This window comes from Phyllostomus discolor, chromosome X (genome assembly GCF_004126475.2).
Source record: "Phyllostomus discolor isolate MPI-MPIP mPhyDis1 chromosome X, mPhyDis1.pri.v3, whole genome shotgun sequence".
Lineage (NCBI taxonomy): Eukaryota > Metazoa > Chordata > Mammalia > Chiroptera > Phyllostomidae > Phyllostomus > Phyllostomus discolor.
The window spans coordinates 71,323,055-71,344,656 of record NC_050198.1 but is presented as its reverse complement, the minus strand read 5'-3'; the positions used below and the strand labels follow the sequence as shown (position 1 = coordinate 71,344,656).

General features: G+C 38.5%; 1 protein-coding gene across 3 annotated transcripts in view; it reads left to right on the top strand.

The window, feature by feature from the left end:
- Window positions 1-21,602, top strand: part of LAMP2 (lysosomal associated membrane protein 2) — a 41,125-nt gene that overhangs the window by 6,524 nt on the left and 12,999 nt on the right. For all 3 annotated transcript variants that reach the window (XM_028522224.2, XM_028522225.2, XM_028522226.2), the window contains exons 2-8: window positions 3,629-3,747; window positions 4,884-5,097; window positions 9,777-9,935; window positions 10,908-11,095; window positions 11,746-11,868; window positions 16,145-16,208; window positions 19,818-19,982. In XM_028522224.2, the coding sequence (XP_028378025.1) occupies window positions 3,629-3,747; window positions 4,884-5,097; window positions 9,777-9,935; window positions 10,908-11,095; window positions 11,746-11,868; window positions 16,145-16,208; window positions 19,818-19,982 (1,032 nt within the window). The remainder of the gene's footprint in view (window positions 1-3,628; window positions 3,748-4,883; window positions 5,098-9,776; window positions 9,936-10,907; window positions 11,096-11,745; window positions 11,869-16,144; window positions 16,209-19,817; window positions 19,983-21,602) is intronic.

Below are 21,602 nucleotides of genomic sequence, written 5' to 3'. Positions count from 1 at the left end.
ATGAGTAGTGGAGTAGCCATCCAGTGATAGAATGCTATACATACAGAATGAGAATGGACAAACTGTAGTTAACAATCAAGGTGAATCTCACAAACATTATTAATGAATGCAAAAAGAGAGCATAGTAAGTGATTTCATTTATATCAAGTGGAAAATGAGGCAAAACTCACCTATCCTGTTAGAAGTCAAGATAATGGATACCTTTGGGAGGGAAATGGTAATGGGAATACTTGGAATGTTGTTTCCTGTCACAAGTGGGTTCAGTTTGTGAAAAATCTTTGAGTCGTATATTTAATATTATGTATACTTTTCCCTTCCATATGTTATGCTGTGCATTTTTCCATGTGCATGTTGCATGTCAATAAAATTGTCCTTTAGAAAATATGCATATTGGGTAGTGCAGAATTACTGGAGTTCCTGGCTATATATCCCAGTGTCTGGTTTAATATCCCAAATCATGTTCCTGAGCAGCATTTCCACTGCCAATCAGTGAACTGCAGCTTGCACCACTGGCCACAGCCACTGGTGCAGCGAACCAGCTCTGTTTGCTTTGTTCCCTGGGAGCTTGATCCTGATATAGCTACTTCCACCTGGGGGTAATAGTTACATTCCTGGCTCCATTCCCCAGCTCTCCTATTCAAAATCTGGTGTGGATGCCTTTGTTAGGTAGAGCCTAGCACAAGATCTCATCCTTGCTGCAAGGGAGGAAAGCAAATATCTGACATTTTTAGCTTTTAAACTATGCAGCAGTATCTGCCAGAAATTGTTTTTAAAAGCAAGTAGTGGAGTGGGTGTTTCAGAGGAAATCCTTCCGAGGTTAACATTTACGTCAGTAGAAGAGAGTCAATTTCAAATGTTAGGTACAATGTCAAGGGTAGAGGTTGACTCTAAGGTGGCAAGTGGGTCCAGTAGAACAAGTTCAACCAGATCAGAGGGTGTGTTCTGGGAAAATGGTTTGAGAAAAGTTGAAGGGATAGGGTGGGAAAAAATATGGATTACTTTGAAAGCCTGGCAGAGGAATTCAAATTTAATATGGGAGTTTTGGAGCCAGTAGAAGTTCGTGAACAAGAAAGTGTCCGAGAGGAAGAGGTATTCAAGGACCATTAATCTGGGAGCACTTTTAGGAGATGTCTAGTAATTTAGGGGTTGGGTGCTGGATTGGGAGTAGAAATAAAAGATGAAGATAGAGGGGAAAAATCAATAGGACTTACTGAAGAAAGGGAAGTAGGAAGTAATTCTCATACTTTTGAGCTTGAGTTGGAGAGGCTGGGAAGGAGACTGACTGGTTTGGAGGAAGTGGAAGAGTTAAGTTTAGTTTTAGAATTTGAGTTTGGAAGTTTAGTTTTGAATAGTTTGAGGTAGTAGGTCTTTGAGTAAAAGCAGCCCTGTGTAGTTGGAGATACAGACCCAACAGTGAAGTAAAGTCTGTGGAAGGAATAGCTCTCACAGGGAGAGAGAACGTGAATTGCCTGGAACAAATATGCCAGAGCCTTCAGGGGTGTTGTCAGATCTCAGCTCTAATGTAGTGGCAAATTTAATGTAGTGGAAAATTTGGACCACAATCTGTACCTTCTGCTTCATAAAGCTTCACCTCGGCCCCCAATAATATCATTATTTTATGCTCTTTCTATTACTGTAACATCCTTGAAAAGCAAATGATTAATCCATGTGAGGCTTCTTTTGGTAATTCCTAATAGTTTTGAATGCTTTGAATACAGGGAGACTATGTTAAAGCTAGAGACTTTAAACAAGACTGAAAGAGACAGCATATAAGAAGCAGGCCTCCAGTTCATTAGAAAAATTATGACCTGGAGTTCTCAGCCCTACTACTGGGTAGGCTTGGATCAGTGATGACTGCTCCATTCCATATTGTACTTAGAAAAGAATGGCTGTAAAACCTACTTAGGCCTCGCAAGGCCTTTTCAAGCCTTAGCCTGTACTTTCAGGCACTGTCAGTAACCGCAAGATTTAGCATAATATACAGGCTTGGCAAGGCAGCCCAGGCTCTGAAGCCGGATACAGGCTTTTGTGTGTTGCTGAGGCACGCCTTCTTAGTATTCCTCTTAGGACTTTATTCTCTGTTGTCTATAGCATGTCCCTGCTTGTAGATGATGCTGATTTGCTCAGATATCATTAAAGGATCTGCAGCTATCTTAACAGGAAAAACAGCTCATTTCTTGGGTAATGTGTGAGACACTGAAGAAAATCCTTAGATAGTTGCCCATCATTGACACTGCTGGAATGATTGCCAGCATATAGTACCTTGAGTCCTCTGGCTCTCCAGTGTAATAAGGTAATGTTCTCCCTGTGTTTACCCTAGTGTAGCTCTGAGTCGGGTTAGTGGAAAAGCCTCAAGGCTTTTCTGTCTCTGTATGGTTTTCTCTGCCTCATAAAGAGGTAACAGTTTGAGAATGTAGGAAGTGACTTTGAGTCCATGTCAAAGGATCCATCAGCCTTTCTAATCAATTGGATTTTTTTTATTTCTTATTTTTTTATTTTATTATTGTTCAAGTACAGTTATCTGCTCCCCCCACATCACTCCCCTCCTAACCCAGCCATTCCCACCTCCCTCCCCTGATTCCACCCCCTTTGGTTTTGTCCATGTGTCCTTTATAGTTGTTACTGAAAACCCTTCCCTCCATTATCCCCTCTCATCCTCCGCTCTAGTTACTGTCAGATTGTTTTTAATTTCAGTGTCTCTGGTTATGTTTTGCCTGCTTGTTTGTTTTGTTGATTAGGTTCCACTTATAGGTGAGAGCATATGGTATTTGTCTTTCACCACCTGGCTTATTTCACTTAGCATAATGCTTTCTGGTTCCATCCATGCTGTCACAAAGGGTAGGAGCTCCTTCTTTCTGCTGTGGAGTATTCCACGGTGTAAATGTACCATAGTCTTTTGATCCATTCATTTACTGATGAGCACTTAGGTTGCTTCTAGCACTTGGCTATTGTAAATTGTGCTGCTATGAACTGATCAATTGGATTTTAAAGTGAAACAAAGTGATGAACCAATATTCCATCTATAAAAATTATGGGTGGAACAACTTTTGCAACTCTGCTCCTTTGCTCACATGGTACACATACTGTGAAATCCCACCTCTTCACATCAAAAGAAAGTAGTTTGCAAAGACATCTGTGTGTCATACTTCACGTAGTTTGTGACAGGCTTTAAGGCAGCAAGACCACAGAACATCAGATCTGTCTTTAATTTTTGCAGAGAAAGTTCCATGAGCTGGTTTGAGAGAAACAGGAGTTTAACAAGACCCTTTTCAAGTGTCTCCTTACCTCATTTACCTTAAAGGACAAAAATCTGAACAGACAAACTATACTAGCCTACAACAAAACTAGTGAGGCACAGATGAGTGTGGGAATTACTATTAGGATGCAAAAGGGAAATGTCACCAGTCTGTGCCATTACCTAAGGTTGAGTAACCACTCTCAAGGGAAGAAGTAATGCTAACTTTATCAATAGCATTCCACTAAAAATACAAGAAAGAATAATCACCAAGATACCATATCTATTAAAAATATTTGTTTTATTTTAGAGCTGGTTGAACTTCAGTAGTGGGTAAAGCTTGTTTTATATATGTTTTTGTAGTACAATTTTAAAATCTTACTCTTTATCTAGGAGCTGTCTCATCTTATGCATTAGAACTTAATTTGATGAATGCAGAAAACGCTACTTGCCTTTATGCAAAATGGCAGATGAATTTCACAATACGCTATGAGACTGCAAGCAAAAATTATGTAAGTATTTTTACTTTTCTTTGAATTTTATAGCAGGAATTTAATTCTACTCTTTTTCTCCTTTACCTACATTTATTCAAGTAAGATTTCATATGTTAACTGACCTAACGCTTAAATTTTGTGAGTTTTTTAAACATTCATACTTGATGGTATTCTTAGTGTGGAAAAGAATAATTCATTGGTTCATTAATTCATTGGTTCTTTGAAGTGTTTTTTGCAGTTGCTTAAGGGCAAATGATCTGAAGACTCTATGGTGTCCTAACTACCTCTGTAATATTTTTAACATGAACTAACATCAAAGCTTGTCCCCTTTTTAATAGCTTGCTATTAAAAATCTCCCTCTTTGGTGGTACTTCTCAATCCCTTTGCCTTTTTATTTTCTTTTAGTTAAGGTCCTGCTTGTGTACAACCTGATTTTTTAAAAAAAATCAACAGAAGTTCAGGCCAGTTTTCCTTTTCCTTTTAGACACAGTACATTAATTTGTGCAGAGGATTGGTGTGTAGATGAGGAATCTGAGACTGGTTTACACAGCAAATCAGACAAAGGGCCACCTAGCCATGGAGGATGTGTGATGTAAACTGACTGGTACATCCTGCGGGACTGCTTGGTGCTCATTACTCCCTGTGTGTTCCTTACCCCCAAACTTCTTCTCAGCTCCATCTCTTTTATTTATGTCTGTATGTATTTAATTATTTATTTATATTACTATTAAATTTATTGAGGTAACATTGTCTAATAACATAAGTTTCAAGTGCACAAAATTATAATACAACATCTGTATATTGCATTGTGTGCTCACTACCCAAAGTGTAGTTTCCTTCCATCACCATATATCTGGCCCCCTTTCCCCACTTTGCTCTCCTCCATACCATTCTGTTGTCTGTATCTGTGAGCTTATTTTTGTTTTGTTAGTTACATTTTATTTTATTTTATGTTCCATACATGAGAGAAATTTCATGGTTTTTGTCATTTTCCACCTGACTTACTTCACTTAGCATAATGCTGTCAAGATTCATCCATGTTGTCGCAAATGGCAGTATTTCATCTATTTTATGGCTGTGTAGTATTCCATTGTATATATGTACCACATCTTCTTTATCCAGTCATCCACCAATCAAACTTCTTTTTCTTTTAGAAAACCGTGACCATTTCAGACTTTGTCAATGCAACATACAATGGAAGCTTCTGTGGGGATGGTCAGAATGGTCCCAGAATTGAGGTGCAATTTGGATCTGGTTTCTCCTGGACTGTGAATTTCACAAAGCAGGTGTCTACTTATTCAATTGAAAATATCTCATTTTCCTATGACACAAGAGATAGCACAACATTTCCTGATGCTAAAGCAAAAGGTAACCTTAATACTTGGATTTGTATTATGTTCTCTTGCTGTTTATTAGTAAAGAATGTGAATAACTTAAAAATCATCCTTATGCATGTCTGTCTTCCGAGCTAGAATGGAAACTTTGTTTTTTATCCTCTTCACTTCCATGTACAGCACATTGTTCAACACAGCCGTGATATTTGCTGTACTTTGTACCATATAGTGCCCTAACTGTATTACCAGCAGCATCTCATTAATCCTTCTAGTAAACCTGAGAAGTAGATATTATCCCAACTGTACAGGTAAAAAAAATGAGGCTTGATTAGATTAAATAATTTTCCCAAAGGTCACACAAGCTATTATTAAGTGGATGAACTCGTGTTTGAACCAATATCTGTTGTGCTGCAGAGTTCACACACTTAACTATTAGTGTTTCTATCATTCCATAATGGGCACTCAGCAAGTGTTGCATCGATGAGTAAATCCTTTACTAATATGTATTAAATGTGTACAAGTTCAGTAACCTGAAACCAGCAGAAATGCTTCATCTTCAAATCGTTTTACCATTTAGATAGGATTTTGACTGAAAGATAAATGATGATTAATTAAATGTAAAATGAGTAGAGTCAACATTTGCTGCTATTTTGAGACAATTTCAAGTCAAAATGAACTTCGGAAAAAGCATTGGCAATTAGGTCCCTCATAACTACCAGGACTGAAATGTGTACTGAAATATTTTGAAGGCATGGGTAGTGGAGATTTCCATTGTGTTAGGGATATAATTCTCTCCTTTCTTCTCCCTCTGTTGAAATTACAGTTAACATGGTGTTTTTAGTTGCTTAGCAGTTCTCACCGATAATATTTCATTCTGACCCCAGAAACAGGTACACATGCTTCAGTTGCCTAGACTTGGGGATAAATGATTCATTTGGATATATGTATATCAAAAGATCATATTTTAAAGACCCAGAAGTGAATGTGCTTATAGAAAATGGGAGGTATCACACACTGAGACTTGGAAATCAAATCCTAGTTTTCTTTCTACTAATCTCTTAATTTGAGAGGATAACTACAGCAAGTTTGTTGTGGAACATCTTACATATTTTAGCTTTGTGCCCTACATTGTCTTTCAGAACTAGTATAAGGTTTGCTCCTCATTTTCAAGGAGCTTAAAAACTAGTTGGAGAGACAAAGTGAAATTGTTTTTTTCAAGTGATATGGAAAAATTGGAAAGCATTGAGATCCATGTGAATTTGTTGTTGTTGCTTGTGCTTGGTGGGTGGAAGGCACATGAATGTTTTCTGACAATGTCAGAGCTCTAGACTCTCTCAAAATACAGAGTGCACTTTGCATTTGATACATAGTCTTAAACCCATCTGTGCAGTGCAGGCCTGTGGCTAAGAGAGCAGATTTAAAGTGTTCTCACAAGGCGTCCTGATTCAGAAACAGCACAGAGGCCCTGGCTGGGTATCTCAGTTGGTTAGAGCATTGTCCCAATACTCTAAGGTCGTGGATTTGATCTCTGGTCAGGGCATATACAAAAGTCAACCAATGAATGCCTCAGTAAATGGAACAACAAATCCATATCATCCATCTCTATCTCTCTCTCTCTCTGCCCCCCCCAAAAATTAAAGTACATAGAGAAAGAACTCATTTTGTGTTGGAGAAGTGAAAAGTAAGGCCTGAGCTGAAACTCTCATAATGCAGAATTTGAATAAGCAGAGAACTTTGAGCAGGGTATTTCCAGCAGGGGGAAGCACAGCATGTACAGTGTTAATTGGAGAGTCTCCTGTTAAAGTAGAGGCAGTGTGTATAGCAGAAACAAAATCAAGTTGGCTATGTGGCAGTGAGTCTAACTTATAGGCGGCCTTGGAAGCCAAGGAAAGGCATTTCGCTTGATGGGGTAGGCACTGGGGAACCATTTTAAGTTTTTAAACAGGAGAATGATGTATCAAAAGCATAGGCAGTAATTTATAAAGAATGGTCTGTGGGATTAATTTGGAAGTGAGGAGACCACAGGCAGAGAGGCCCACTTAAGAGACTGTTACGATAATTAGGATATGGTGTAATGAATGCCTGGACTGAGGGGGTAACAGGAAAAGCAGGTGGAGTTTAATATGACACATTTGATGGAAAAAGTTTGGACTCGAAAACGTTCACACCTATCTCTTTCACTTTTTATTTTAAACAAGGGAGGATCCCAATATTTTTTTTCAATCCTCACATGACCATATGTTTATTGATTTCAGAGAGAGGAAGGGAGAGAGAGAAACATTGATTGGTTGCCTCCCATATGTGCCCTGACCTGGCATCAAACCCATAACCTAGGCATGAGCAACCCAGCCAGAGCAGGGAGGATGCTACCTTTTTTTTTTTCACTACTAGCAGCTGTGTAATATTGGAAACCATTTGGAATTTAAAAGGACTTCCTTAAAAGGAGTGTTGATGGTTTTGAAATAACTTAGCAGTTTCTTTTTAGGCATCTGATAATTGAAGTGACTTCAAAACTGCTGTTTTCTTTAATTTTTTTCATGATTAAAATACAGAAAATACAGAGAATAATATAGCAGGCCCGCATGTACCCATTACTCAGAATTCGTAAATGCCATTGCCTTTCATTTGCCCCATCTCTTTAAAGAACTGAAATCTTACAGACACTTGAGGTTTCCACTGTACCCAGTCTCCTGAGCCATTCCCTACCCCCTGCCTCCTGAGAGAGAACCACTCTCATAAATTCAGGGTTTAGCTTTCCTGTCTATGTGTTTATACTTGACTAATACATATGTCAACATGTATATTCATAAACAATACATAGTTTTCAAAAGGATAGTTTTATGGTGTGATTCCAATATTTGTACACCTTGCTTTATCACTCGTTTTTGAGGTCTGTGTATGTACAGTGAGTTCATGAATCTGTTCACCTACGGTAAAGGTGAAAACAGTTTTGGAGAAAAACGTTCAAGTTCATTGATTACAATTTTTTTTTTTCCTTTGGCCATTAGGGGGTGCCAAGGCAGCAATAATTGGCTGCCTTGCTACATGATGGAGAGGCACAGAAGGCAGCTTATAGTATGGACCTTGAATAATACCTTCCTCCCTTGCTGCTTCTCAAAAAGAAACTGAGCCATTGTGGTGGATAAGTGTGATCACCGTCTTTTGAAGTTTTACTATAGGAATTATAATAAATACTCTGTATAGAATGGCTGTAACTTACCGCTTTCACATTCTGAAGATTTCATGAAATGGAATAGTCTTTAAATTCTACCCAAGAAGAGGTTCCACAGACTCATGTAGTTGCTGTAATTTACTCTGGGATAGTAGTACAAAAAGAAGGATTCACTATAAAATCCTTGATTGACGCATCTCTCTTCCTTGTTTTGTCACTGTCCTGTTCATGCTGCCTTAGACATATGTTTTCAGTTTGGCCTCTTTGTTCTCTTCCTCCTGCCCCTCACCATCTTAGTTGAGGCATCCCCCTTCTTACTTTTGATCTTAACCATGCCATCAGCCTTCTAACTGGTTTTGTTACAGAACACAACAAGGGGGGCCTGGGATGATATACTATTACTGAAAGAGGCCCTGGGTCCGTTATGTCCGCAGCCAGAGGAAAGACGTCTCTCAATGCCAGAGATTCGTGAAAAGGAAAGGAAACATTTAATGCTATACAAACTTAAAGTAGTGACCTAATGTCTTTACCAAAATCCCAAAGTCCCTAAAATCACCCACAGACAGTCCTTCCTTCCTTCCCCCTTTGGCCAGTCCAGAGTACCTTATCTCAGGGAAGGAAATAGAAGTCCATGGCTTAGGTAGTCCTCTGGTTCTTCTCAGTTAGTACTCCCTCTCGACTGGGACACCTCCCTGGGTTCCCGGCACCCTCGGCTGAGTCACCGGGATCTCTGCTAAAACCAGGTGGTGGTTCCCCCTTCTAAAGCTGTGGGGGCCCCACTCTGCCAGGCCGCGTGGTTCTCTTCTCAGGGCTGCAGGAGTCTACACTCCGTCAAGTCCGCATGCTTCTCCTTCTCCTCTCAGGGCCAAGGGAGTCTTCACTCTGCCAAAGCTGTGGGGTTCTCTCTTGCAGGGCTGCGCATGGCTCTCCCCCTCCAATGGCTGCTGCGTCTTGGTTTAAATCCCGGCGCCAATCTTCCTCTGAAGCCCCATTTCCGGCTCCTCTCACAATTGGCTACAGCTGCCAGATTCTGGGCAGGTGTGGCCCTGTGGTGTGGAGCCAATTATCTCCAGGCTCTTCTGGATCTTATTACAGATCCCTATTTGAGGCTACCCTCTTGGCTGCACCCTGTTACAGTTTTCCTCTTAAGTGACTTAACATTTCCCTCCTCTGTCCATCCTCTACATTTTGCTATCTCCCTCAAAATAAGTTATGCATGTGCTATTTATATCCAGCTTTAAAAACAAGCTGATCTTCCATTGCTAACAAAATAAAACCCAAGTATCCTGTCCCTCCATCAGATAAGATGCTTCAGGGTGTAACCACCTGTGGCTTGTCTTCCCTTCTTTAACCCCATTATGTCTTTGCTCTTCTGCCCTGTGTTTCAGCCGCAATGAATCTGTTGTTCCCTGAAGATGCCATGCCCTTTGTCACTTCAGGGATGGGGTGGGGCAGGCAGACAGAAGATAAGTCCAATATATATTTGTATTATCATTTTTCCTTCCTTCTTGAAAACAGCTGTTGTTAATTTTGTTTTGCAGGAGTGTTTCCTGTTCATGAATCTGTGGCATTGAAAATCCCATTGGATGACATCTTTAGATGCAGTAGTATATTGACCTTAGAAAAGAGTGATGTTGGCCAGCACTATTGGGATGTTCATGTACAAGCTTTTGTCCAAAATGACACAGTGAGCACAAAAGGTGACTACCTAAATTATATATTTCTGTACTTGGGTCCTATTTAAGATGAGTATACCAGGTAGCTTTAGTTGAGGTTGTTACCTGCAAACATGCATGTTCTATGACTTGTTCATAGTTTACACCAGACTGTAAAATTTTTATAAATAGCAATTGTTATTCTTACGGAATTTGTAATTCTAATGTACCTGTTGTGGAATGGTATTTTAAAATGCTCTACCCATAGGGTTTTCAGCTGATCCAACCTACTCTTTGTTTAAACGAATCCTCAAATAGTGTTGTAGTTGATCCTCAGCTCTTTCACTTTTGATGATCAAGACAAAAGCATAGCAATTAGATTTCTGGGTACTAATCTTGAATTTTATTCATGAGATTTGTAACTTGCATGTGACTTTATGGAAATGTAATAATTTCTCACCCACCAGTTCTGGGAAACTACCAACACTTCCTAAAAAGAGGTTCGAAATGCCTATGGTTTGCTGTAGGGGTAACACAAATCAAAGGTTCATTTATGTTTAAATCCTTCCATAATTTCTAAATGTTCTTCTGGTAAACAGTATCCTTCCTTATAGTGGTGATATGTGAAAGAGAAGAGGGCAGGCCTAGGTTGGGGCAAAATGTTTTCAGACTGAAATCTCTTACATTCACGTAAGAGGCAGGTGAAGTTCTGTGGGAACAAAGGGACTTGAGGTTCTGAAAACATGGATGTGTGGCCAGCCATGTGTGGGTAGAATACAAAGCATTTGGATGTGTCTGGAGCCTGTCTGCTGTGTCCTAACTCTTAGACATTGTCTGCATATGAAACAGCAGTTTTAGAACTCCGCCTCATTTACTTAAAAATACACCATGAAGGTGTTCCCTTCCCTCATTTCAGACTTTATTGTGAGCAATAATTTGCTTTTCCCTGGCAACTATTCCCTGGCCTTATGAATTAGGAAAATGTCTACTTTAGTTTATTCTGTCCTTTGTTTATAGAGTTTCTGTGTGATAAAGATAAAACTTCAACCACTGTGGTGCCCATTGTTCCCACCACTTTGCCATCTCCTACTACAACACCTACTCCAAAGGAAAAACCAGAGGTTGGATCCTATTCAGTTAAAAATGGCAGCAACACTTGTCTTCTGGCTAGGATGGGGCTGCAGCTGAACCTAACTCAAGATAAGGTATAGTTGTTTATATCACTGATGATTAAGTATGACTGTTTATTTTCATGGGTACATTCTATTTGCATCTCCTTTCAAACCGTATATGCTACATTCAGCTTAAGAGTAGTGTTACTAGAATGATAGCATTTTAAGTGGAAATTTGATGACTCATTGAGTTTTAATGACTTTGGAGTTACAGGAATCATGAGAGTTTCTGTAGGTTGCTGTATGGGAACAGTGCTGCTAGCTATCTGTTTCTTCAGCTGTTCGATGGCTTGAATCATACAGATATGCTCAAATGCCACTTCCAGTTGCAGTGTTCCACTGAGGATACAGAAGGAGTGGCAACAAATAAATCCCATTTCCAGAGTCCCATAACTTAAACAAGCCAGACAAATGGCTCTTATGCTCCATAAAATAAGTGTCTTTGCGTTTGGCTCACTACTAAGGAAGCTTCTCTCTTGTTTTTCTTTTTTTTTTTTTTTGAGTGGTATGACTCATAGCTTGAGGGCCTGTGCCAGCTTTGTTTGAATGTTAAGACACCATAAACCTAAGTATCGAGGCAAAAGGATTTTTTTTCTCCACTAAAATTGGTCTTATTAGAGTGTAAGGTTTTCTTGTTGACATTTTTGGTTAATCTCTACCCTTCCCCTCATGTTTCCCTAAAGGTCACTTCAATTATTAACATCATCCCCAATACAACGAACTCCACTGGCAGCTGCCATCCTCAAACTGCTCTACTTAGGCTGAACAGCCACAACATTAAGTATCTTGACTTTGTCTTTGCTGTGGTGAGTAATAGATTTTTCTAAAATTAGATTCATTCTCTTAGAAACACATCTGATAGTAAAAATAGGTAGGTAGGGAGGGAGGGAGAGAGAGAGAGAGAGAATGTGTTGGGGGGATATTTAGCTCTATTTTCCATTTCAACACTACTTAATTATAGAGTGTAGTCCATTGATTCCTGTTAATCCCTCAGGGTCACCTCAGTGGTCTATGGGATGGATTCTTATATTAATGTTCACCAGTTGTGGCTATTCTGCTCTTATGTAGACCTTAGGGTAGGAGCAAGAATTAGCCTACATCAAAAAAAAACCTTTCTAATCTCTCCATACATATAAAGTGTATATGGACAGGTTAGAAAGTATATTTATTACATATATAAAATATATAAAAGATAAGGTCATATCTATAATGTAATGAGTTTTCTGTTATTAGAAAACTCTTATCTACTATAATATTTTGTGCTTTTTGGAGGCTATACTGTTTGTAATAGTATCAGTAATAACAGCAAACATTTATTGAATACTTGGTATGTACAACGCTCTGTATAAATACTTTGAGTGCATTAATGCCTTAAATCAGGACAGTTTATAATGGCAGCCAGCATTCAGGTTTTTGTTGTTCATGCTTGTATCAAGTACTGAATCTGAAACAGAGAGTTCCAGGTTAAGCATGCTTTCTCTACTTCTTGCTAGCATAAATGAATCATTGGGAGCCTTTATTTTCACCTTCTCAGAAGGAATTATTATCCCCACATTTTTGAGGTGTGTATGTGTGCATGCATATATACACACACACATTATAGTGAATGGGAATGGAAAAGAAGGGATAGTTATCAGTGATGGAAAATGTTGAGCCACCAAGAGTTCTCAAACTAATTTATTGTATAAGTGGGTAGAAAACAGTTCTGATTTCAAATGACATAGTATATCTGAGGGATGTGGAAATAGTCTGAACCCCTGATATAGAAAAAGTTAGGTCTGTTGTTGTTTTGTATCTAAAGTTGGTTTCCTGAGTCTAAAGCCTTTCTCTCCATGGCCTATCTATGCCAAGAATTGAGGATTATATTAGACAATTACATTTTTAGAAAGGTTTACAAAAATCTCCCTTTTTCTGACATTCAAATCATTCTTCTGTTATAGTACGTATATAACCAGTACATTACTATTAGAACCATCTAGTTACACCTGTCCTTTCCAATGTAGTAACAGCAGGCCTCCGCAGACACCTTCTTTTAAAGCTATTGCATGGTGATTATATTCTAGTCAATAGGAATGAGGAAACTACTACTGTAGGTTCATTCCCTTTTGAGTGATTGAGTTTGATCTTTCTAGCTCTGGTAAGATACTAAAAGGCCCCTGGTTTCTTCTGACTTTCATGTGGAAATATTAGATAATTACAACATTTAATTTGCACAGCAGACTACTTTAAAATGTAATCCAAGATAGTGATATTTTAACCATGCTGTAGGCATTTTGAAAATTCAGGGAACACCTGTAATGTCACCACAGTTCAGTGGGATACATCTTACCTTCAACCCTGTCACAAGAGTGCTTCATAAGCATTTGTTGAATTTGAGTGTGTTATGCGCACAATGCTATTGTAGGATAAAAAGTCTGTGTTCCTTTTTTTAGAAGGCCTGTATTCTTAAGGTGACCGCAGTTTGGTGGCAAGGATAAGAAATGGACAAATAATTACTGTTTTGTGGGAGGCCTTGAATGCCATGCTGAGGCTTTTGACCTTGATTCTGTGGTCTGCAGAAGGTGCATACAAAGTGGGATGAGTGCTTGACCAGAGGAAAAGACAAGGTGCTGTGGGAGTGAGTATAGAGGAGAGGGAGCAGTTAATTCTGGCTGGTGGTGGGTCAGGAAGGTTTAATGGAAGAGATGACATTTGAGCTAAAACTTCAAGGATGGGTCAGATTTGTATATTAGGGGAGAAAGTGCAAAAGTGCAGGTTGTCTGTGGATAAAACAATATGATCAAGACCAGCCAGGAAAATGAGGCACGTAACATGTTTAGTGAAAGATAAATGTGGAAAAGTACTTGGGACAGATTGTGGAGAGCCTTGAATGCCAAGCCGAGACATAGCCTAAGCACAGGGGAGATGTGATAAAGTAGTCAAATATTCCTTTATGCTTTCTTTTGAAATTTCTCAGAGTCTGTCCTCTTGTTTTCATTCCCCACTGCCTTTCTCCTGATTCCAGCCTGCATTACCTCTTAACCTGGACTGTTCAGCCTCCTTAACTAGTCCCTCTATTTCCTCCCCTCCCTCAATGTTCTGTGTCAGTTTAACCTTCTTGAAGCACAGCCTTTCCTGACAGAAACCTTCAGTGGTTCTATTTTGCCAGCAAGCTAACATCTAAATTCCCTGGCAGGGTAGTTGTAGCCCTTTGCCCCACCCCACCACTGTGCAAGGTAACCTGCATATCCAGCTTTGTTTCCTTTGTTCCCTCTTGATGAATCTCATGCTTCCTTCACCCTGTTTCCCCATATATAATCCAGTGAGGTAGGAAAGCATGGTAGTAACCAGTACATGGGCTCTGCAGTCAGACTTCCTTGGTTCAAATCCCAGCTCACTGACTACTAACCATATAGCTTCTGGGGAAGTTACTTAACATCTACTCACTTTAATTACCACATCTCAAAATGAGGTGTTGTAATTATTCAATGAGCTTCATATGTCAAGTTTTAAGAACAGTGCTTAGTGTTTAGTAAATCCTCAGATTTCAGTATACTTGTGATTACACTTATCTTCTATCTTTACTCATGTTGTTACCTTCTTCAATATCCTTTTCTGCTTGTTTCTTGATTGAATTCTACCCAATTCAAATGGCCCATCCCTAGGCTTGCATCACTTTTGCTCCTCCCCTAGTTTGAAGTAATTTCTCTCCATTTTAATTTTCATAACGTATCACTTTTTGTAACATGGTTATTTTATATATATATATATATATATCCAATATATACATTTTTTTAAAGATTTTTATTTATTTATTTTTAGAGAGAGGGGAAGAGAGGGAGAGAACATCATTGTGTGGCTGCCTCTCACGCGACCCCTATCAGGGACTTAGACCACAACCCAGGCATGTGTCCTGACTGGGAATTGAACTGGCAACCCTTTGGTTTGCCAGTTAGCGCTTAATCCACTGAGCCACACCAGCCAGGGCTATAGTATATACATTTATTTAAAGTTAGGTCTGTTAATGTTTTTTTTATATCTGAACTTGGTTTCTGCAGTCTAAAACTTCTTTTTTGCTATGGAGGATCTATGCTGAATAATTGAGGATTATAGCTTATTATATTTTGGAAAGGTTTACCGAAAAATTCTCCCTTTTTTAACATTCAAGTCATTTTTCTGTTATACTACACACATGACCAGTGAATTAATATGGCATTTCAAGACCCACTGGAACATTCCAAGACCCCCAGGGGATGCCTGAAACCACGGATAGTACCAAACCCTATATAGACTATGTGTTTTCCTATACATACATACATACTTAAGATAAATTTAATGTATAAGTTGGTCACAGTAAGAGATTAACAACAATAAAGAATAAAATAGAACAATTAGACTAATATACTGTAATACCAGTTATGTGAATGTGATTTCTCTCTCTCACTCTCTCCAAACACCTCAAATTTTCCAGTTAATATTTTTGTACTGTGGTTGACTGCACACAAGCAAAATCTTGGAAATGTGGTGGAATGTGAAACTATAGAACATGAAATTGGATAATGGGGAACTACTGTATTTATATTCCTTGGCAGATTGCAAACGTGGTGGCAGGATTCAAGTCTGGTTCATTTTGCTAGCTCCCTCGAGCACTTCATATGTTACTTTGTACATACTAAGCTCTGACATAATTGGAATGACTGGCTGATCAGATGAGTGCTTCAGAAAAATAATAGCAGTGAAGGAAAGACTGAGCTGGAGAGGCTGAAACGAAGAGAGCTCTAGATAAGAGGCTGTTGTGATCCAGGCTAGAGGTGGTGAGGGCTTAGCAAGTGACAGGAGGAATAAAACGGAATGAATTGTCGAGTGTCTGAGAACCACATGACTACACCTCTGGTCGAAGAATGGGAAACAAAATGCAGAGGGAAGGGGTTTCTGTCACATTTTCAGTTCTCTTAGTTACAATTTCTTCTACTGACCAGGTCTAATCCATAGTATTTTTTATCTTTTGGGTAATAGTGTTAGATTGTTTTACTTCTACAGATTGTAATTGTACCTGTACACAGTTGTGATGTGTTGATTAACTGCAAACTATTTTTTAAACAGAAAAATGAAAACCGATTCTATTTGAAGGAAGTGAACGTCAGCATGTATTTGGTTAATGGATCTGGTAAGCAAATTATTGGCCTTGGGAAAAAGAGTGTGGGTTAAACTGAAGGAAGAGAAACCATGATTGTCTTATGACCAAATAGTGTCTTTTTAAAAAAAGATGTTACTTACTTACTTACTTATTTATTTTTAGACAGGGGAAGGGAGAAAGAGAAGGAAAGAAACAGCAATGTGTGGTTGCCTCTTGTGCGCCCCATGCTGGGGCCCTGGCTGCATCCTAGGCATGTGCCCTGACTGGGAATCAAACCCATGAACCTTTGGTTTGCAGGTTGGCACTCAGTCCACTGAGCCATACCAGCCAGGGCCAAATGGTGCTTTTTTTTTTTTTAACTTGATGTTATGTGTATTTTTTAAATTTTATTTATTTATTTTTAGAGAGAGAAGGGAGGGAGAAAGAGAGAGAGAGAAACATCAATGTGCGGTTGCTGGGGGTCATGGCCTGCAACCCAGGCATGTACCCTGACTGAGAATCGAACCTGCAACACTTCGGTTCACAGCCCGAGCTCAATCCACTGAGCTACGCCAGCCAGGGCTAATGGTGCCTTTTTAAATGAGACAGAAGATTTCATGTGAAAATCATACCTTGGTTACAACTTACTTTTTTAATTAATTTTTTAAAGATTTTATTTATTTATTTTTAGAGAGAGGGGAAGAGAGGGAGAGAAATATCAATGTGTGGTTGCCTCTCGTGCACCCCATACTGGAGACCCAGCCCGCAACATAGGCTTGTGCCCCAGACTGGGAATCGAACCGGGGACCCTTTGGTTTGCAGGCCTGCCCTCAAGCCCACTGAGCCACACCAGCCAGGGCTAATTAATTTATTTTTAATATTTCATGTACAGTTGTCTCTCTTTCCTCCCTACTCCCCCCAGCCTGAGACATACCCACCTCCCACCCTCAATCCAACCCCCCTTTGTCTTTGTCCATGTGTCCTTTAAACATGTTCCTTGACAACCCTCCCCCTCCATTATTCCCTTCCACCTCCCCTCTGGTTATTGTCAGTTTGTTCTTAATTCCTACATCTCTGGTTCTATTTTGCTTGCTTGTTTGTTTTGTTGATTAGGTTCCACTTATAGGTGAGATATATGGTATTTGTCTTTCACCACCTGGCTTATTTCACTTAGAATCATGCTCTCCAGCTCCATCCATGCTGTTGCAAAGGGTAGGAGCTCCTTCTTGCTTTCTGCTGCATAGTATTCCATTCTGTAAATGTACCACAGTTTTTTTTATCCACTTATTTACTGATGGGCACCTAGGTTGCTTCTAGCACTTATCTACTATAAATTGGGCTGCTGTGAACATTGGGGTGCATAGTTTCTTTTGGATTGGTGTTTCAGGATTCATACGGTATAGTCCTGGCAGTGGAATGGCTGCATCAAAAGGCAGTCCCATTTTTAGTTTCCTGAGGAAATTCCATACTGTTTTCCTCAGTGGCTGCACCAGTCTGCATTCCCACCAACAGTGCACTAGGGTTCCCTTTTCCCTACAGCCTCTCCAGCACTTGTTGTTTGTTGATTTGTTTATGATGGCCGTTCTGACCAGTGTGAAGTAGTATCTCATTGTGGTTTTAATTTGCATTTCTCTGATGGCTAGTGATGCTGAGCATCCTTTCATATGTCTCTGGACCCTCTGTATGTCCTCCTTGGAGAAGTGTCTGTTCAGGTCCTTTGTCTGTTTTTTAATTGGTTTGTTTGTCTTCCTGGAGTGGAGTTGTGTGAGTTCTTTATATATTTTGGAGATCAGACCCTTGTCCGAGGTATCATTTGCAAATATATTTTCCCATATGGTTGGTTCCCTTTTCATTTTGCTGATGTTTTCTTTAGCCAGGGAGAAGCTTTTTATTTTGATGAGGTCCAATTTGTTTATTCTTTCCTTTATGTCCCTTGTTCTTAGGGACATATCAGTGAAAATATTGCTGCGTGGAATATCTGAGATTTTCCTGCCTTTGTTCTCCCAGGACTTTTGTGGTGTCATGACTTATATTTAAGTCTTTTATCCACCTTGAGTATATTTTTGTGTATGGTGTAAGGTGGTGCTCGAGTTTCATTATTTTGCATGTAGCTGTCCCCATCTCCCAACACCATTTGTTGAAGAGGCTATTTTTACTGCATTTTATGCTTCTACCCCCTTTGTTGACTATTAATTAACCGTAGAGACTTGGATTTATTTCTAGGCTCTGTATTCTGTTCCATTGATGTATGTTTGTTCTTATGCCAGTAGCAGAATGTTTTGATTATTGTGGCCTTGTAATATAGTTTGATATCAGGTATTGTGATCCCTCCTGCTTTATTCTTCTTTCTCAAAATTGTTTCAGCTATTTGGGGTCATTTATGGTTGCATATAAATTTTTGAAATATTTGTTCTATATCTGTGAAATATGTTATTGGTACTTCAATAGGGATTGTGTTGAATCTATAAATTGCTTTGGGCAGTATGGACATTTTGATGATGTTCATTCTTCCAATCCATGAACACAGTACATGCTTTCATTTGTTTGTGTCTTCCTCAGTTTCTTTCTTCAGTGTTGTATAGTTTTCTGAGTGCAGGTCATTTACCTCCTCGGTTAGGTTTACTCCTAGGTACTTTATTTTTCTTGTTGCTGTATCAATGGGATTTTTTTTGTACTGATTTCCATTTCTGATATTTCATTGTTGGTGTACAAAAATGCCTTTGATTTCTGAATATTGACTTTGTATCCTGCTGCTTTGCCAAATTCACTTATTAGGTCGAGTAGTTTTCTGGTGGAGTCATAGGGTTTTCTATGTATACTATCATGTCTTCTGTAAACAATGACAGTTTTACTTCTTCCTTTCCAATTGGATGCTTTTTATTTCTTTTTCTTGTCTGATCACTGTGGCTAGGACCTCCAATACTATATTGAATAGGAGTGGTAAAAGTGAATATCCTTGTCTTGTTCCTGGTCTTAGTGGGAAAGCTCTTAAGTTTTTGCCCATTGAGTATGATGTTAACTGTTTCTCATATATGGCTTTTATCATGTTGAGGAATGCTATCTCTACTCTTACTTTGCTGAATATTTTTATCATAAATGGGTGCTATACCTTACCAAGTGCTTTTTTCACATCTATTGGTATGATCATGTGATTTTTCTTTCCTTTTGTTTATGTGATATATTTTATTTATTGATTTACAAATATTATCTTTGCATCCCTGGGATGAATCCCACTTTGATCGCAGTTTAAATTCAGTAACTTAAAACTATAGTATTCTGTATTTTGCAGTGTATTGCATTTTTGAACCATGGTGGATAATAGTTAAGGATGTGACTGATTTTCAGACTATAGAAACATCTATAGAAAGAGAGATGGTGACTAGAATTAGTAGAGTGATCACATTGTAAGGTATATAAATATTGAATCAATATATTATACACATGAAACTAATATAACTAGAATAATATTGTATACCAAGTATACTTAAATTTTAGAAAAGAAAAAAAGGAAAGATAGGGAACCTAGTGATTGGAAGAATTGCTTTTTGTGGATAGACCTTGTACTCCAAGCTCTTTATACTTCACTGAAATATCTTGAGGATTGTCCCACTTTTTATGTTGATAGGATAAGAAGTTACTAACATATTTTTTCCTTTAAAGTTTTCAGCTTTGCAAATAACAATCTCAGCTACTGGGATGCCCCCCTGGGAAGTTCTTATATGTGCAATAAAGAGCAGACGGTTTCAGTGTCTGAAGCATTTCAGATAAATACCTTTGATCTATGGGTTCAGCCTTTCAGTGTAATACAAGGAAACTATTCTACAGGTAAGAATCAAGTGAGTTTTATTAATAATTGATGGTTTACATTGACTTTTCCTTTGAGTCATGGAAACTTTCAGCAATGACATAGAAAAGTATGGGTTCACCTCTTGACTCCACTATAGAATTCTCAAAGCCTTGGGCAACTTGTGTCACTCTATATTTGGACCATCGTTTTGCTCAAAGTAGATTTTTTTGTGATCTGAAAAACATTTGCAACAAAGTTCTTAAGAGCTAAAAACTGATATAAGCTTTAAGTGAACTTTACTTAAGGTAGGAGTGCTCCCCACAGTTTTAGTTTGTGGGAAGGATGGCACTTGGAAGCAGCAACTTTAGGCATCTCTCATCTGCCTTGGGGCCATCTTCTAGCTGGAAACATTTTCATACTCAAATGAAAGCAGTTTGGTTATATTTTGCTGAAACAAAAGATTGCAGTATTAAAGCCTCTGGTATCATGAACTGTGTTTTGGCCAGCCAGAATTATCTGAAGAGTTTTAAAAGCATGTGCCAGTATGAATGAGTCTTTTTGAAGATTTACTCATTCCTAATGATGGTGTTTCTCTGATTTTTATTTTTATTAATTTTTTTAATTTTAACATTTTTTTATTGTTGTTCAAGTACAGTTTTCTGCCTTTTCCCCAAGCCTTTGTGAAGGGCTAAGTATAGTGTGTTTATATGAATATTAAAGATGCATTTGGCATTATAAGATTAAAATTTGCACAAAGGAAAAAAGTAGATAAAGTTCTTTAATTGACTTGTCCTTTTAAACTATTTACTTAAAATTGGGGGTTTGAGGATTGCAGCTCTACTGAACACAGCTATTCCAGTCATCCACGTCCACAGAATTTTTAACAATTCCATGGTTTAGAAGGAAATGTAGAAGCTGTGTTTAAAAGTAAATCTACTTTGTGCCATTCAACTACTTTTGCAGTAGTGCTGAATACCTAGCCTGGCTTGGTGAGGTCAAAATAAAGTAGGTTCTTCACCTTCCCATTCATGTGACATGAGAGGCTAATCACACTTAAAAACTTTTTCAAAAAACTCATTTTCCCTTTTGTCTGTTTTTTTTTTTACTTCAATTATTTTGATCCTTTAATAGTTTTCGCCTTGAGACTTTATCTAGTTCCTCTATATTATTACCTTAATTTTAGGTCCAGATTTGTGTTCAGAATTTAAAATCACTTGCCGTGTAATATCAGCTCAAGCCTGTATAGCTAGTTGGCTATAATAAGAGAAGAGCTCTGTTCTTGCTCTAATTTGAAACTTTGGTTTTTATGTACTTAGGACTTAAAATGTCACTCAAATATAAACATGTAATACAGGGCTGGGCAAAAGCAGGTTTGTAGTTGTGAGTACATGAAACACAGAGTTTAGTAATTTGTATTTTTCCATATGAATAACTGTAAACCTAATTTTGCCAACCGTTGTATTGATTGATAATGAATGCATCATCAATATGTGAAGTTAGGCTCTTGACTGTGGGTAACTTTAAAAACAACACATTAGTAATACTTGACTAGATAGGAGGAGGAAATACACCTGCAGTAAGGTAAATGGGTGTCGATTGGATGTTATTGGATCACACTACCTACTCCTTAGAAATAGAATAAATAGCCCCTGTGGACT